The 17,530-nt window shown below is 40.5% G+C and overlaps 1 protein-coding gene across 1 annotated transcript in view; it reads right to left on the reverse strand.

Moving 5' to 3' along the window:
• The window catches only part of gtpbp2b (GTP binding protein 2b), a 29,245-nt gene extending 15,363 nt beyond the window's left edge, over positions 1 to 13,882 (reverse strand). Inside the window, exons 1-7 of the mRNA XM_086294713.1 lie at positions 13,469 to 13,882; positions 11,653 to 11,679; positions 7,151 to 7,335; positions 5,322 to 5,433; positions 4,906 to 5,103; positions 3,588 to 3,762; positions 584 to 803 (exon numbers count right to left, since the gene is read on the reverse strand). Of these exons, the coding sequence (XP_086150839.1) occupies positions 584 to 803; positions 3,588 to 3,762; positions 4,906 to 5,103; positions 5,322 to 5,433; positions 7,151 to 7,335; positions 11,653 to 11,679; positions 13,469 to 13,657 (1,106 nt within the window). The 5' untranslated portion in view covers positions 13,658 to 13,882. The remainder of the gene's footprint in view (positions 1 to 583; positions 804 to 3,587; positions 3,763 to 4,905; positions 5,104 to 5,321; positions 5,434 to 7,150; positions 7,336 to 11,652; positions 11,680 to 13,468) is intronic.
• Positions 13,883 to 17,530: the final 3,648 nt, after the last annotated feature.

The raw sequence follows: 17,530 nt of genomic DNA on the forward strand, positions 1-17,530 counted from the left end.
ATCGCGATATATATCGTTACCGCACGTGCTTCAAATTATATCGCGATATGGATTTTAGGCCATATCGCCCAGCCCTAACTGTGTGTGTCTCCTATATGATATATTTAACTGACATTTATTATTGTAACAACCAACGATTTATACAGGAAAATAATGACTATTAACAAGGTTGGCCAAACTTTTGCATCCCACTGTAGGTAGACCATACAAGGTCACTATTACAGTGCAATATTAATATTAGTGTTCATTAGTTTATTTTCCTCCGTATTACCTGTTGGTGTCAGTCTTTGCTTTGGATGTGCATGAACAACAACATTGTGGTGATTACCCAAAATGCAATGCGATTTATGAATTCGACTTTAAACAAGTTTTCCGAAAATGTTATCATCCATTATAGAACAGCTATTTTGTGCTTTGTGTATCGTAGCAGTATTTCCATGACCTTCACTTATCCTTTCTGCAGCACTATATACTGCTTTATCTATATATTAGTGAATTTTGTTTATACTGCTGTATACACTGTACAATTAAGCTATTCCCCGCCATACACAGTAGCTGATAAGTATTGAGTATTTTTACTCACCATGTGGACTGGGTGAACTGCTGTGCTGCACTCACAGCATCGTCAGGGTTCAACACCACCATGGGCACCTTGTTGCAGCCTGGCTGCTTCAGAACTCGCTCTAGTTGTCTGACTGTTCGCTCCACAGTGCCTCGGGAACACAGGTCCACTTTACTGACTACAATGAAGATAGGAACTTTCAGCGCCATGGCCAAGCCCAGGTGTTCCCTAGTTGTACCAGCTGGATGAAGGAAACAAATAAAATACTCAATTACCCAGAACACTTGTCTTGTGATGTTTCGCATCTTATGTGCATAGGAAATCTAAACGTTACAAGGCAGTTGGATCCAAGTGAGAACAATTCTATTTAATTTTTAAATATTCAAATTATTTGTGCCTAGAAAGTAGTCAGAGGCCTGGACTCTGTACTATGAAGTGAGTTAAACATACCTAGAGTATCTGTCAGTTATCTGGATTCACTTACCCAAACACTGGTAACCAGGATTAGAAGTGGAGAGGAAAAAAATTACTGTATAGTCGATTATTGTTAAAATCACTCTGTGTCTTAAATGTTATAGGTTAGTAAGACCAGAAAAGAGGTGCTTTATCACTAAAGTGTAGCCTATTTGACACATGAAGGAAAGCTTGTAAAAATGCTGGGTGTGTTAACAGACTTGTCAATGCCTCTATCATTAAGTCACGGAAGAATCTGATGAGGTGTAGATGAGTATTCTGTTTGACTAATGTTTAAATTTGCATAAGACAGTTTTAGTTTTTATTCTTTCAGCTGCAGCTGCAGATGGTCGCATAATGGTCTGAAAGCAAGTAAAGAATAATTATAAAAACAAAATTCAAAGCCCTTTTTCCATTAGTACCTACTCAGAGCAAGTCGGCACGGTTTGCCAGTTTTTATAGGGTTTTCCATTAGTTCCTGTTACCAGGTACTTTTTAGTATCTGCTCGCCCGGGGTTCCAAGTGATCCCGACAGGTAGAATACAAGTGTGTTTGGACAGACAACACATCTCATTTGTTTCTTGTATCTTTTATACCACGTCATGACACCTCTTTTATCCAACTAACTCCTAGATAATGTCTTCATCAAATGAAACCCTACACAATCAAAGAGAAACCTGCTCTGTTCATAACGTACAGTGGGGCAAAAAAGTATTTAGTCAGCCACCGATTGTGCAAGTTCCCCCATTTAAAATGATGACAGAGGTCAGTAATTTGCACCAGAGGTACACTTCAACTGTGAGAGACAGAATGTGAAAAAAAAAATCCATGAATCCACATGGTAGGATTTGTAAAGAATTTATTTGTAAATCAGGGTGGAAAATAAGTATTTGGTCACCTCAAACAAGGAAAATCTCTGGCTCTCACAGACCTGTAACGTCTTCTGTAAGAAGCTTTTCTGTCCCCCACTCGTTACCTGTATGAATGGCACCTGTTTGAACTCATCGTCTGTATAAAAGACACCTGTCCACAGCCTCAAACAGTCAGACTCCAAACGCCGCCATGGCCAAGACCAAAGAGCTTTCGAAGGACACCAGGAAAAGTACTGTAGACCTGCACCAGACTGGGAAGAGTGAATCTACAATAGGCAAGCAGCTTGGTGTGAAAAAATCAACTGTGGGAGCAATCATCAGAAAATGGAAGACATACAAGACCACTGATAATCTCCCTCGATCTGGGGCTCCACGCAAGATCTCATCCCGTGGGGTCAAAATGATCATGAGAACGGTGAGCAAAGATCCCAGAACCACACGGGGGGACCTGGTGAATGACCTGCAGAGAGCTGGGACCAAAGTAACAAAGGTCACCATCAGTAACACACTACAACGGCAGGGAATCAAATCCCGCAGTGCCAGACGTGTTCCGCTGCTGAAGCCAGTGCATGTCCAGGCCCGTCTGAAGTTTGCCAGAGAGCACATGGATGATACAGCAGAGGATTGGGAGAATGTCATGTGGTCAGATGAAACCAAAGTAGAACTTTTTGGTATAAACTCAACTCGTCGTGTTTGGAGGAAGAAGAATACTGAGTTGCATCCCAAGAACACCATACCTACTGTGAAGCATGGGGGTGGAAACATCATGCTATGGGGCTGTTTTTCTGCCAAGAGGACAGGACGACTGATCCGTGTTAAGGACAGAATGAATGGGGCCATGTATCGTGAGATTTTGAGCCAAAACCTCCTTCCATCAGTGAGAACTTTGAAGATGAAACGAGGCTGGGTCTTCCAACATGACAATGATCCAAAACACACCGCCCGGGCAACAAAGGAGTGGCTCCGTAAGAAGCATTTGAAAGTCCTGGAGTGGCCTAGCCAGTCTCCAGACCTCAACCCCATAGAAAATCTGTGGCGGGAGTTGAAAGTCCGTGTTGCTCGGCGACAGCCCCAAAACATCACTACTCTCGAGAAGATCTGCATGGAGGAATGGGCCAAAATACCAGCTACTGTGTGTGCAAACCTGGTAAAGACCTATAGTAAACTTTTGACCTCTGTTATTGCCAACAAAGGTTATGTTACAAAGTATTGAGTTGTATTTTTGTTATTGACCAAATACTTATTTTCCACCCTGATTTACGAATAAATTCTTTACAAATCCTACCATGTGGATTCATGGATTTTTTTTTTTCACATTCTGTCTCTCACAGTTGAAGTGTACCTCTGGTGCAAATTACTGACCTCTGTCATCATTTTAGGTGGGGGAACTTGCACAATCGGTGGCTGACTAAATACTTTTGCCCCACTGTATCAGTTTGCGTTAAGGCACTGGAAGAGCAAAAGAACCCTGCTACAATCACGTCCAACTAGAAACAATATTCCTACAAAATTTACACATAGAATTTTTATCTTTTGGACATAGTGATGCAGTTGTTAAGTCTCTAAAAAGGTTCTTGGTATTCCTGGGCCATTTTTTCTGGAGTTTGCATGTTCTCAATTGACTGGATATGTAAATCTGTGGCTTACCCACAGGTTTTAGATATTAAAAAAACACAAAAAACAAAATACAGGCTACTTACCAATACCAGTGTTAGCGCTCACCACCAGCATGGCAAAGTCAGGGCAATAACTTGTGAGGCCGAAGATGGTGGTCTTTAAATACTTGTGGTGTCCTGCAAGGTCGATGAAGGTGATCATCTTGGAAGAACTTTCGCAGATCTCCTCAGCTGTCCTGGACTCACTGTAGTTCACAACCTTTTACAGGTAACATACAAGACAGGCTGCACCAAAGGACAGAATTGAAATAAAACACGTCTTTTGTTTTGTTTTTACAGTTTGATTGTTTATTGTCAGGGATTGTTTACAAATATAAATATGCTAATACCCTGAGTTGTGGTGTGCAGCAATGGCAACAACAACCACAAAGTGTTTTTTTCTCTACCTGACTGATTTTTAAGAGTCAGGTAGAGAATCAATTAGGCAGCACATTAAAAATATACTTGCCAAATTTCAAATGCTGTAGTTCTTCACTGTGTCTGACACACTGCATTTAACACTATGGTGAGAGGCCAATCTACAAAGCAGAAATATGACCCATGAAATAAATTAGTCAATATCTGATATATAGTTGTAATGAAAAGTTTCCATACACTCGTCATGGGCATGATGGTAATTTTGGGCTTCTAAAGGTGAAATTGTTATACACCATAAATCTTTATTATTATTTTTTTTTCAGGATTTCATTAGAGATTGTGAAGGCAAAATATATTTTAGAACCTACTAATAAACAAAAGATAACAGAATACAGTCCTTAACATATCTAAATAATTTAGCAATGGTAAAAGAAGAGCATTATGCAAAATTTCAAACTGAACTTTAAATAAAGTTACAAAGCTGTTTCAAAAAACAGAGCAAACAAAAGTTAAATGTCCCACATTGACCAGATGCTTCTGGCAGCAATTAAAAAGATCCTGGCCTACTTCTGGCTGAATATTAGACCACTCTCTAGAATTTTAGAGTATTTGAAGTGATTTTCTTGAAATCAATTTGGCTTTTAAGCATAGTCCACAAATTTATATTTTTGTGTTGAGGGTGTGGCAAAGACCATTCCTTGAAGCTTAATGTTGGCCTGCTTTATCCATTCCAAAAGCATGCTCCAAAAATGTGACAAGAAATTTATATCAAGTTAAAAGACACTAGAACCCTCTACACCACTTGTTAAAAGATTTAAATTTGTTGTTTATAAAGTCATTAAAGATGTATACTGTACAATCATTCCACCCTGGAAAAAGCCCAGTTCAAAGAAATCACTAAAAGCCTCAAGGTAGCATGAATTCATGTCCATAGTGAATGTAAACTTCTGAATATTGCTAATATCCTAAGTGGCAAAGGGATTACCTCTCCTTTGCTGTTGAAGCCCAAGATCTCAAAGCTGATACTGGAGGTGCGTCCAGTCTGGATCTCATGCAAATGTCTGAAAAGGTTGAGCCGTGCACGGCCTCGTCCATTGTCCAACTCGCCTTGTGTCAGGACACCCAGCAAGGTTGACTTCCCAGAGTCCACATTGCCTAGCACTGCCACCCGCAGATCCAGGAACTGTTGCAGACCAAAACAGCAAGACAGAAAATGGGATCATATTTTCATAACCATTAAACAGCACTGTTTAAAAAAAGAACCCTTGGTGCTCTCTATAGTTAAAGCCTAAATGGGCAATGCTGTGATCCTTTTTAGAGTATTGCTGTGACACCACTGTTGTTTTGCCAGATTCAACTGGACTCTTTTTCCTCTACCATGTGTAACAGACAGACTCTTACCTGCTGATCATCAGGAACTTTTCGAACAAGGACTTCTGCAATTTTGCGCGTGTTTCTGTCTGAGTCGTAGTCAACCTCCCTCTCTCGGAGGAGAGTGATGTCAGCCCCGACTCTGAAATGAAAGAAAAAGACTTAAGTTTTATCATTCAATTTTCATTTAGTTTACACTGATCCCAATCAATTTACTGAGCAAAGCAGTAATAATTTTTCTTAGACGGCTTCTCCCAGTTTCAATTTATTTCAAACAGTGACTGGAAACCTGCCTAATGATTGTAGATTTATGTACCTAAGAAAATGTAATTAGGCATTCTGTGTCATGTGTGGAAAGTTAACTACAAAAATTAAAAGTGCTTTACATTACTATCAAAAAACAATTAAATAAACAAACAAACATTAGAACATTCAAGATTAGCAAGACTGCTAATGGTGAGTACAGCATAGAGTTGGGTATTTAGTACTTTAAGTAAGATTGCGATGGGATATGTCGCATTACATATTTAATAATCAATACTGATATACTGAACCTTCTCTAATTCCAGAGCTTAGTGTGTGTTAGAAAGTGCTGAGTTTTGGACAATGCCTGCCCAGGGGGTTGCTGGACATTCTGAACAGGGCCCGACTGCAGTAATCCAGCCAGGTGGTGACAAAGCCTTAATGGATGAAGTTATCTGAGTCAGTGAGTGATGGCCAAAGTTGAGAGAGATTGTGGCAGATTGGATATAAGCCTGGACTTAAAGTGTAGAGTCCAAAACAACACCCTGGTTGTGAACTTCTGGGGAAAGTGAGAGGAGGCGTCTGTCTGCGACAATGAGTGGAACACCAGTTTTCCACAGTAGGGCTTTGGGGGCCAGAACCAAGAGATCAGTTTTATTACTATTGATGCTGAAGTAGGTTAGATGACATCCATGTTCTGAAGCAATGCAGACATTTGACAAGCAATTGCGGGGGGAACTGGGTGGAGGGTTTGGTGCTGAGATAACATTGTGTGTAACAACACAGGCAGAGACCATCTGACAAACTGTGTTGGGTTGGAGAGGTAGGACTGAAAGCAGGAGATTACAGTACCAGTGAGGACAAGATATCTGGATATATGTGAAAGCTGGATGGTGTGAGAACAAGTGCCAAAAGCTGCAGAAAGATCTGGGAACTTGAGGATACTGATGTGGCCAAAATCATCTGTCATGATGTCATTAGCTATTTTGATAAGAGTAGTCTCAGTCCTGTGGTGTGTTCTGAAGCCAGACTGTACGGATTCATGGAGCTCATGGTTTGACATATATTGATGGAGTTGGGTGGCTCCTTCCAAACTTTTATGTCATGTCAAGTCATGTCACCAGATGAAGCACTGTTGCTGATAAATACATTTGTTAATCTAGTCCTGATGTTTTTGTTAACAGTTCAGTTATTCAGGAGGGGCTCAGATAGGCCGATACTACTTCACATTGAAAGGAGCCAGCTGAGACTGTCGCCTCCTGGATAGTTTTCATGCTAGGCATGTCCAGCATAGACCCAGGACCTACTGGAGAGATTACATCCAACAGATGGCCTGGGAATGGTTCGATGTTTCCCCAGAAAATCAGGGTCAGTAATCTACATGTTACACTGATCCATATTATGAATGAAGCTTGCTAACCAAGCTTGCTAAGCTTAACAGATACTTAGCATGCCACCCTGTCCTCCAAACATAGTAATTTCTGGCTGCAAAAGAACCAGCATGACACTAACATTGTGGAGTCCAAAACGAATGAGTGACACCAGAGTGAAGACACTTATATATATTCTTTGGTGACGTCTTAATGTCAGCAAATAAATTGTACAAGATGACCTACTTCTCTGCCATCTTCTTTAAAGTGTTGAGTGAGGCCTTCATGTCAGCCTCAGTCAGGCCGACTAGCAGACCATTGTCTTCTACTCCTATCTGGTAGACAGCTTCGCCACGGCCCTCCTGCAGTCGCCACTTCAGCTGTGTGGCCAGATGCTCAAAGCGGTACTGTGTGGGGTTGACCAGCTTCAACTATAGTATAGAAAATACATAATGATACAGGTAGTAAATGGCCACAGTTTAACTAGAGCACTGCTTGCATAGGAGTTCTGAGGTAAAATAAAAAAAAGTCAGCTACACTAAATCCAAGATTTTCAAAACTGAAGGATTTAATTCTTTAATTCTGATTCAGAAAGTCCTGATTATATTCAATTTAATTTTGACTCTGTCAGAAACATATACTTATGGTCATTTATCTTGGATACGTACCGTCGAAAGCACCCTCGAAACCTTGTAAATTACAAATATTTAATTCCAAACTATGTGACACTTTTTCTGCAATAGAGAAATAGTGTAAATCTAGGTATATAAATAAAGCTAACACTTCTGAGACCTCATCAGCATCACAGCAGATGCCATTGTGTCAAAGTAACTGATGATTAAACACAGAAAAATATGAAGGAGATTTTCCTGGCCATGTCTTTTTATAGCAGATACCCCCCCAAAGAAAACCATGAATCAACATATAGACATTACTTGTACAAACATTGATACTACTGAAAGTGAAAACCTACATAAGGGTTGTTGTTAATGTCTCTGACCAAACACTCAGAAACAGACTACAGGGTGGGCCATTTATATGGATACACCGTAATAACATGGGAATGGTTGGTGATATTAAAGTCCTGTTCAAGTTACGTTGAAACCAAGCACACCATTGTTTTTCTTGTGACATTACCAATAAGTTTGATGTGTCACATGGCCCTCTTCCTATTGAAAAAACAAAAGTTGTATCCAAGATGGCCGACTTCTAAATGGCCACCATGGTCACCACCCATCTTGAGGAGTTTGCCCCCTCACATATACTAATAACAGGACTTTAATATCACCCACCCTCTAGTGGTATGTGGGAAGTCTGCCCCACAAATTTTTAAGATTAAATAATATACCATGTTCTGACTGAGGGATTTCTGAAAAATTAAAACGTACAGCTGTGCTATCACTTCCGACATAAATGAAGTCAGAAAACTAAACAGCAATGACGTTTGTAAGGTACTAAAGCTGGGCTAGCGTGCATATAATGATGTGCTATGTGATGGTTAGCATAATATAAACACAGTGAAGTTGGAGGATGAACGCTAATCTTTTTCCATTCAATAAAAGTTAATGTGAGGGTTCCCCATGGTTAGGGACCAATACAACTGCATGGCAGGATGCTGTAAACAAACCAAACTTTAGTCAGGAGAACAACTGAGATTATCCATCCACAATATGAGGTTAGTTTTACTGCTGCATGGGCTGGGCTGTAGTTATGTCATAAGGTTTTAAAAACTGAGCTTTAAAATGAACAGTGGTAATAAAAACGGAGAAAGGCCGACAGTGATCACAGCCTTTTTTAGGGGCTTGTTCATATTAAAGAGAACAAGATCCAAAGCAATAAAACATGTTAAAAACACAACAGCCTTAATAAACGCAGACCAATTTGGACCTGGAAGTAGGGTTCATACTAGGGTTGGGCGATTGGACGAATATATCTACTATCGACAATAGGCTGAGCCCATCAGCGATCGTTTTTATAAGAGCGATTTATTTATTTGTTTGCCCATGAGTAAGTTTGCTAATAATGATGGAGCTAACACTGTTTTAACTCTTTCATCTGCGAGCAAATGCACCCTCCTCAGAGTGTGCCCAAATGCTTGTTGATGGAGCTGCAGAAGCTGGTGATAGCCTAGCATACTCAGCCAGATGGTGGACACGTACCTGCTCATGCAAGTTATGCGCGCATAACACGTCTGTACAAGCAGCACACTGCTTTGATTACATCCTTAGGTTTACCTCTTTCATCCAGTTAAAAGCCAAAGAAATCCCAAATTGGCGAGTTTATACTTAATTTTTTTTTAGTGCTGTCAGCTTTAATGTGCCGTCATCATGACTAACGCGATTAACAATTAACCCATCTGGAGCGCAAACTGAGTCAAAATCCCTGAAATGTCTCTGTCAACACACTTCAGGCAGTTCGTTCAAAGGTTTTTCATTCTGCTGTCCAGATTGGTTGAGCGTGTTAAAAATTTTAATCACGTTAATCGTGACAGCCCTAATTTTTTGGGGGGAAATTAGTTTGTCCATGTCAGTCCGTGCATGACTACATTGCTCTGCCCATCAAAAAGTCTGCGCATGCGCGGATATTTTGCCCATCGTCGCTTATTGGACTGACGAGGTGGTACTCATTGTGAAAATTTTGAGAACCACTGCTCTAGTGGGCCCTGCCCAGCACAGTGGAATCCAACTGGCATTTGCCATAGAAAATGCCATAGAATACCAGAATTAGCAGATCCACCACTGGCAGACTGCAGTTTTCACAGATGAGAGCAGAGTTACCCTGAATACATGTGACGGTCTAATTCAGCACAGCTATCCAGCCCATAAACAGATGACAGAGATAAAAAATCTGATGTTTTTAAGTGGGCAGTAATCAATTTTAGGAACTGTAAGGAGCTTAGGAAGAAGGATGCCTTTATGCCATTAGGCTAAAATCAGACAAAATTCGGGTTCCTTCCTGCTGGTTCACCAAGTTTATTTCAAAACTTTGAAGATATTTTAGGAACCTAAAGAAAATACCTATAATAAGAATATACAGCATTTAACAACAACCTCACCACTGGGTGACAGTTTTGATGACCACATTTTTAGTGTAGTTATCAATACCTTCCTAGTATGTTAAGCATTTTATTAGCCCACTGCTGAATTAATTATTCATAAAATGGTTAAAAATATGGAATCACCCAATATTTGTCCATTTATGTGCACGAACTAACTAATCAATCTAAGATATGCAACATAATTTTCCTAGTCTTTTCCACAATTATTTAATCCTTTCTCAGATAGCTGTTTTTAGTAGCACCAATTGACTCTTATTTTTTTTATTTTTTTTTATTTGTAGCCAAACATGCTCTCTGTCACACAGTTGCTGCTGGTGGTAATAAGTTGGACTTTCTCTTGAGTTATCACATTCACAAGATTTTCTAAAAACTTGACATCTGACCTTGAGGTCAAGGCTACTGAGATTCAAACTCATTCGAGACTTTTAGCAGACATCAAACTGAAGCTAAATCCCTTCGTTCATGAGTTATCGCGTTCACAACCTTTTGTGTTCACGCCATCTGCTTGCTCATCGCCCAGCAGGTGATGGCAAGACCTTTTATGGCTGAGGGTTAAAAAACTTTAACAGCTTACAAATGAAAAGAAGTTCATCACATCATAATAGCTGACCCACATCCACCCATCCACATTAAGGGGACGGCCGTGGAGCGTGTGAGCAGCTTCAAGTTCCTGGGAGTCCACATCTCCGAGGATCTCATCTGGACGACCAACTACTCCAAGCTGGTCAAGAAGGCTCACCAGGGCCTCTTCTTCTTGAGGACTCTGAGGAAGAACCACCTGTCCTCAGACATCCTGGTGAACTTCTATTGTTGCACCATCGAGAGCATCCTGACCAACTGTATAACAGTCTGGTACAGGAACTGCTCTGCCTCGGACCGGAAGGCGTTGCAGAGGGTCGTGAAAACTGCCCAGCGCATCGCCGGAGCACCACTTCCTGCCATAAAGGACATCTACAGGAAGCGGTGTCTGAAGAGGGCTGGGAAAATCATCAAAGACCCCAGTCACCCATCACATGGACTCTTCACCCTCCTGCCCTCTGGGAGGCGCCACAGGAGCCTCCGGACTAAGACCACCAGGTACCGGAACAGCTTCTTCCCCACAGCTGTCAGACTCCTGAACTCTGCCTCCTGACATCTGACCCACGTTAACACACGGACTGGACATACACACACACACAACCACCTACATACACACACAATGGACAACTGTACCCTCAAACACACAATAATAACATGGACTGAACCACCACTCACAACCACTAGCACTTTATATAGCGTCTTAACTGCACTACTGCATAGTTCTGTGTAAATAATCATACGATAATTTTTAATTCTACAACTGTTTACAACCTGCATAGTTCACATTTCTGTATAGCTGTATATCTCATATTTCTGTATAGTTTTTCATATTTATATCCTGTTCATAGCCTGTACATACTTATAGTTATAGCATATTCATAACATACTTCATACCGTGTACATATTACATACCGTAATAGACCCATTTCTGTAATATACTCACATATCTATATCATTGCTAATATATATTGTAATATATCTATATCACTAAAACACTTCTGGATGGATGCAAACTGCATTTCGTTGCCCTGTACCTGTGACATGTGCAATGACAATAAAGTTTAATTCTATTCTATTCTATAATTTGGATAAGAAACAGAAGGTTAGTTACCTTATATTCAATGTTCCCTTCTTCAGCCTGGAAATGTAGAGAAATGTAGGGATAAGGTTAGTTAACACATTAATGATATGAACAAAACTGTTCTAACTATAACATAGATCATGTAGTCAAAGGTATGTTGCCACCCTGGCAACAGTTTTTCAATTTTCAAATCCAGAAGAAAGTGTTCAACTCCCCAGAATGTTGGTAACAGAGACACTCAGCCGTCATTCATCACTGCCAGGATGAACTAAAACACTAGAAGTCGCCACCCAGAGAGGTCACTGTGGGTGTGTTTCTCAACAGCAGGTATATAGCATATAGCAGCAGAATTGTGTCTCAACTACTTGTTTACCTACAACATGCTGTTGTCAGTTTCATAGTATAGGTCTTAGCATATGTATTGACTTAATGTGTTTTCATGTTTGAAAGGTTTTCTTTGTATTTGTTTGTCATCTTATACAGTCAGAAAAACACATACATATATCTCTGAATCTGCAATTTGTCATATTTATATGCTGTATTCTACTTATTGGAGGGCAGATTACTCTTTATATACTCCTTACATCTTGGATCTTTCTCTGTATTAGACATACAGACAAAAACTAAGAAACAAAATGATTTAACTACATCGATCTGCTTTTTTCAAGATTTAGTGGACAACCTCAAATTCTGCTTTTTCAACTTTTCAGGGCCTGACATTTTTTGGGCCATTTTCTTAGTTTCTCTTCGCACACTTTTCATTAATCTAGTAATGTATGTATTCTGGATGTATTCATATATGTGTGTGTGTATTCTCATTAAAATCTTGCTAATGTATTTATTTAAGTGAAGCATCAACTCTAAACAAACACTATTACTACAGTCAGGTTTCCAGATGTGCTGTTACATATCACTGTGTTAAGAAAACATACTTTTAGCTAAACATACTTATGTGGCCCCTCCTACTGCATGCCCTTTTCTGCCAACCGGATTTAATAATAATAATAATAATGGATTGCATTTATATAGCGCTTTTCGAGACCCCCAAAGCGCTTTACAACTCCACTAATCATTCACACACTGGTGGAGGAAAGCTACAGTGGAGCCACAGCTGCCCTGGGGCAGATTGACAGAAGGGAGGCTGCCATATTGCGCCATCGGCCCCTCTGGCCAACACCAGTGGTGAAGTGTCTTGCCCAAGGACACAACAACCAAGACTGTCCAAGCCGGGGCTTGAACCAACAACCTTCCAATTACAAGACGAACTGCCAACTCTTGAGCCACTGATTTAGTGAAATCCTCCTGCAATTTCAGTTTCCTGCGATAAATTACATTGTGATTAATCACAATCTAATGGATTGCTCAGGCCACTTCCTTTATTAAGTGGATTAGTATCTCAATTACTAGTCAATTGCCTTTGCACTGCGTACTTCATTTTAATATGTTTTCTCAACGGTTTGCTATTCCATATATCTCCCACCATTCTTAACTTTGCTCCAGTCGAGCTAAAACGTATTTGACTATTATAAAAATGTAGAAAAAAACACAGATTATTTTGCTGAATTAGTATTGCTGAATTCTTCACTTCACTTTATGAGAATGCGTCAAAATCTCTGGCCTCTGCGTGTGGAATGAGTTTCCTTCAAACCAGACAGCGGTAAAATATTGTTGTGTAAAATCAAGGTCATATAAGAGTATTTTCCGCCATGTTATAGGTAGCTGTATGGTGTAAACAAAGTGTAGCCGCAAATAACCTGCGCTCGACTATGGTTTGCTACAGTATCACTAGCTAGCTTAGCGGGCTGGAGGTCCCATAATCATGCCCAGGCTATAGAAGGGTAGCTACCTCCGGTGGTAAATACGGCGGTGGCGTTTTGTTCCTGTTGTTCTTTTTGTTCCTCCTTCTCTTTCCTCTTTTGCCTCTTCTCGTTCGCGACTTCTTCGACGTTATCCTATCATTATTACCCGAACCTGATCCCTGTCTGTCTCTGTTGTGTCCGACTGACACTGCACCACCTTCGGACAAATCCACCATCGCTAATCTTGGAGTGTTAGCTCCTAGCTTAGCTTGAAAGCGTAGTTTTCCGTGTAAGAGCAACTCACGGCAGTCAAGTAAAATGTAACACTGCTCGGCGTTGTAACATCACAGCGTATAAAACACACGGCCTGTGTGTGTGAAAACCTACAGTGAAGGATGCTCTCTCCTCAGCATCCCCACAACAGTTGGCAAATCTACTCACGTTTCCGGCTGCAACTTTCAAAATATTTCAGTGGGCGTAACCAGAAACGAACCTAAACTTCAAAATAAATTCATTGTTTGTTTAATGTTATAGTGTAACTTGTGTACTTTTTTAATTTATTGTATATTTTGAAAGCTTATCAGATAGTTGCTGGGGTAAAACAGTCCATAGCACTGGACAGAATTTTTTCCTTAAGTCCGTTACTCTAATAAAGGTAAAAGAGATGATATATGAGCAGAATTCCAAAAGAGAAGCATGAAGGAAAATAAATATCATGGTCCTGGGTCGGTGACCCAGTGTTTTTGGTTGTTGTACTTTTTCTTTTGATATTGTTATGTATTATGCTGTTGTGTTTTGGTTTCCCAGGGTTTCGTTTGTGCTCTCTCTGTTTGGTGTCATCCCTGCCTGTATCGCGGTAAAGTGAGCCGTCATTTGTGAGCCGCGGTCAAGCCAGCCGCCTCCTATCCGCCGCATAAATTTCCTTGCGCTTTTACACCACTCTTTACGGTAGCGTCTTTTCGCTTTATGTGCCGATTGAAAGCCTATACCCGCGCGCACGTGCACGCGCGCGAGCAGTCGCGCGCGCATGCGCGCGCACAAATTACAATGTAACGTCCCGATACAGTCAATACAATTATGGAAATGTCAGAAATTCATTAAAAATCATCCTGAGTAGTTGATGTACAACTTTCAACACATCCCCCCTCTGGGACACCTACTGTACCTGTGTGCCAAGTTTCATCCAGATTTACTGTAGAATTCCTCAGAAATTAAAGGAAACTTATATTCAATTCAATACAGTCAATACAATAGAATTATGTCAATTTTCAGAAATTCATTAAAAATCATCCTGAGTAGTTGATGTACAACTTTCAACACATCCCCCCTCTGGGACACCTACTGTACCTGTGTGCCAAGTTTCATCCAGATTTACTGTAGAATTCCTCAGAAATTAAAGGAAACTTATATTCAATTCAATACAGTCAATACAATAGAATTATGTCAATTTTCAGAAATTCATTAAAAATCATCCTGAGTAGTTGATGTACAACTTTCAACACATCCCCCCTCTGGGACACCTACTGTACCTATGTGCCAGGTTTCAGCCAGATTTACTGTAGAATTCCTCAGAAATTGCAGGGTACTTGTATCCAATGCAGTCGGCCAATACAGTAGAATTATGTCAATTTTCAAAAATTCATGAAAAATCATCCTGGGTAGTTGATGTACAACTTTCAACACATCCCCCCTCTGGGACACCTACTGTACCTGTGTGCCAAGTTTCAGCCAGATTTACTGTAGAATTCCTCAGAAATTAAAGGGTACTTGTATTCAATGCAGTCGGCCAATAAACTACAATTATGTCAATTTTCAAAAATTCATTAAAAATCATCCTGAGTAGTTGATGTACAACTTTCAACACATCCCTCCTCTGGGACACCTACTGTACCTGTGTGCCAAGTTTCATCCAAATTTACTGTAGAATTTATTAGATTATTCTGTTATTATATGTTACCTTATATATGTAATCAAAATAGTTGAATTAGAATACTGCTGTAGATCACGTTATACCCTTTAATATAGAGTGTGTGAGCTGTATGTAGTTTAGTTCTCGTTATAGTTTTGAGTTAACAGAACATATTCACATATTAGTTCATTAGATAAATGTGCATCACTCTGTATCCTTGATCTGCTGGGAATGTGTTACACTGTTTTCTTGACATGCTTAATTGTTGAATCATGAAGAGAAGGTTGTAAGCAGGAGACTCTGTGTCTAAAGACAGGGGAGATAGATAGACCACATTCCACACCCCCACCTTACAGAAAGCAGAGAAACAACTGCCGAGGTCATAACTTAGGCGCTGTAACAGAGAAAAAATGTGATGTTTTGGCTTTTACGACTAGCTGGGGGCCACTAGAGACTATAAAAAGCTGAGCAACCCGTCACCATTTTGAGACATGTGCCTGACCCTCTGGTAGCATCTCTCCCGTCCGGACGTTGTAATGCTCTGACTGTTGAATTGTATGGAAATAAATGATTGTTGATTGAGCATTTATACACCGAGTATTGTCCCTCCTTCAGCCCAAAGATTCAAAGAATTGGGAGATTTCAACAACTTGGTGCCGTGTGACCCGGATCTTTGGTGTGCTGAGGAGGTGCAGATTTGGCTTTTTGGTGAGATCGTGGGGCAAAGTGAACAGAAGGCCGGCCTAAAACAGAAAGGTAAGCACAGCCTGTTGTATTATAAATACCAAATGTGCATATTGGGCTTTCCAAATTAATCTGTTCACTGAGTTGCACGTAGTTTCACAGTAAATTTGTCGGTGTCTGGTTTTTGGCGCAAGATACTAACAACATAAGTTGAGGCTGAATTCCAGTGTGTTAAATAAACTGCTTCTACCGAGAAACTAATAAGATACTACGTTGAGCTAGTTGCAGCCACTTTACCTTCCACATTTAATTTTGTCTAAGACTGGCTTCTGTAGCAATAATACGTTAGAATTTCTTCTGAAGACGCGGCCATTAGTCCAGTACATTGAAGTCGAGGTTTGAAGTTTGTTTATGGTGTCGGTTACGTCCTGGCTCTTGCCGGCTATGAAATAGAAGTTGATTTAAGGAAAAGCAGATGCTGGCTTCACGGTGCGGTTGAACGCTGGCAACGCGAGAGCGAAACACGTCCGTAGGTTTGGTTTATGATACGGCCGTGTTCTGGTGGTGCGGCCGTGAAGTGCAGTAGTGGTTGGTGCTAGTTTTAGTACATTGAACAGAGGTTTGACGGTGGTTTGTGGCGTCAGTCGAGTTTTTTTTTTTTTAAGGGCTGCGGTCATAAAACAAAGTAAAATTTTACTTGCCAAGAAGTACATAAAGCAAAACCTATGACTCTAGGTTAAAAATCATCCTGAGTAGTTGATGTACAACTTTCAACACATCCCCCTCTAGGACACCTACTGTACCTGTGTGCCAGGTTTCAGCCAGATTTACTGTAGAATTCCTCAGAAATTAAAGGGTACTTGTATCCAATGCAGTCAGCCAATACACTACAATTATGTCAATTTTCAAAAATTCATTAAAAATCATCCTGAGTAGTTGATGTACAACTTTCAACACATCCCCCCTCTGGGACACCTACTGTACCTGTGTGCCAAGTTTCAGCCCGATTTACTGTAGAATTCCTCAGAAATTAATGGGTACTTGTATCCAATGCAGTCGGCCAATAAACTACAATTATGGAAATTTCAGAAATTCATTAAAAATCATCCTGAGTAGTTGAGGTCCAACTTTCAACACATCCCTCCTCCGGGAAACCTGCTGTACGTCTGGGCCAAGTTTCAGTCAGATTTACTGTAATATTCTTCAGAAATTGCAGGGAACTTATGTTCAGTGCAAGAAAGGCTGAAAGACGACCACTACTGAACAAGACACACAAGCTGAAACGTCAAGACTGGGCCAAGAAATATCTCAAGACTGATTTTTCTAAGGTTTTATGGACTGATGAAATGAGAGTGAGTCTTGATGGGCCAGATGGATGGGCCCGTGGCTGGATTGGTAAAGGGCAGATAGCTCCAGTCCGACTCAGACGCCAGCAAGGTGGAGGTGGAGTACTGGTTTGGGCTGGTATCATTAAAGATGAGCTTGTGGGGCCTTTTCGGGTTGAGGATGGAGTCAA

The sequence above is a fragment of the Aulonocara sp. 'chitande type north' Nkhata Bay genome, linkage group LG6 (genome assembly GCF_057382095.1).
Source record: "Aulonocara sp. 'chitande type north' Nkhata Bay isolate Kocher_YH1m ecotype deep benthic linkage group LG6, A_spYH_male_GT1.1, whole genome shotgun sequence".
NCBI classification, from domain to species: domain Eukaryota; kingdom Metazoa; phylum Chordata; class Actinopteri; order Cichliformes; family Cichlidae; genus Aulonocara; species Aulonocara sp. 'chitande type north' Nkhata Bay.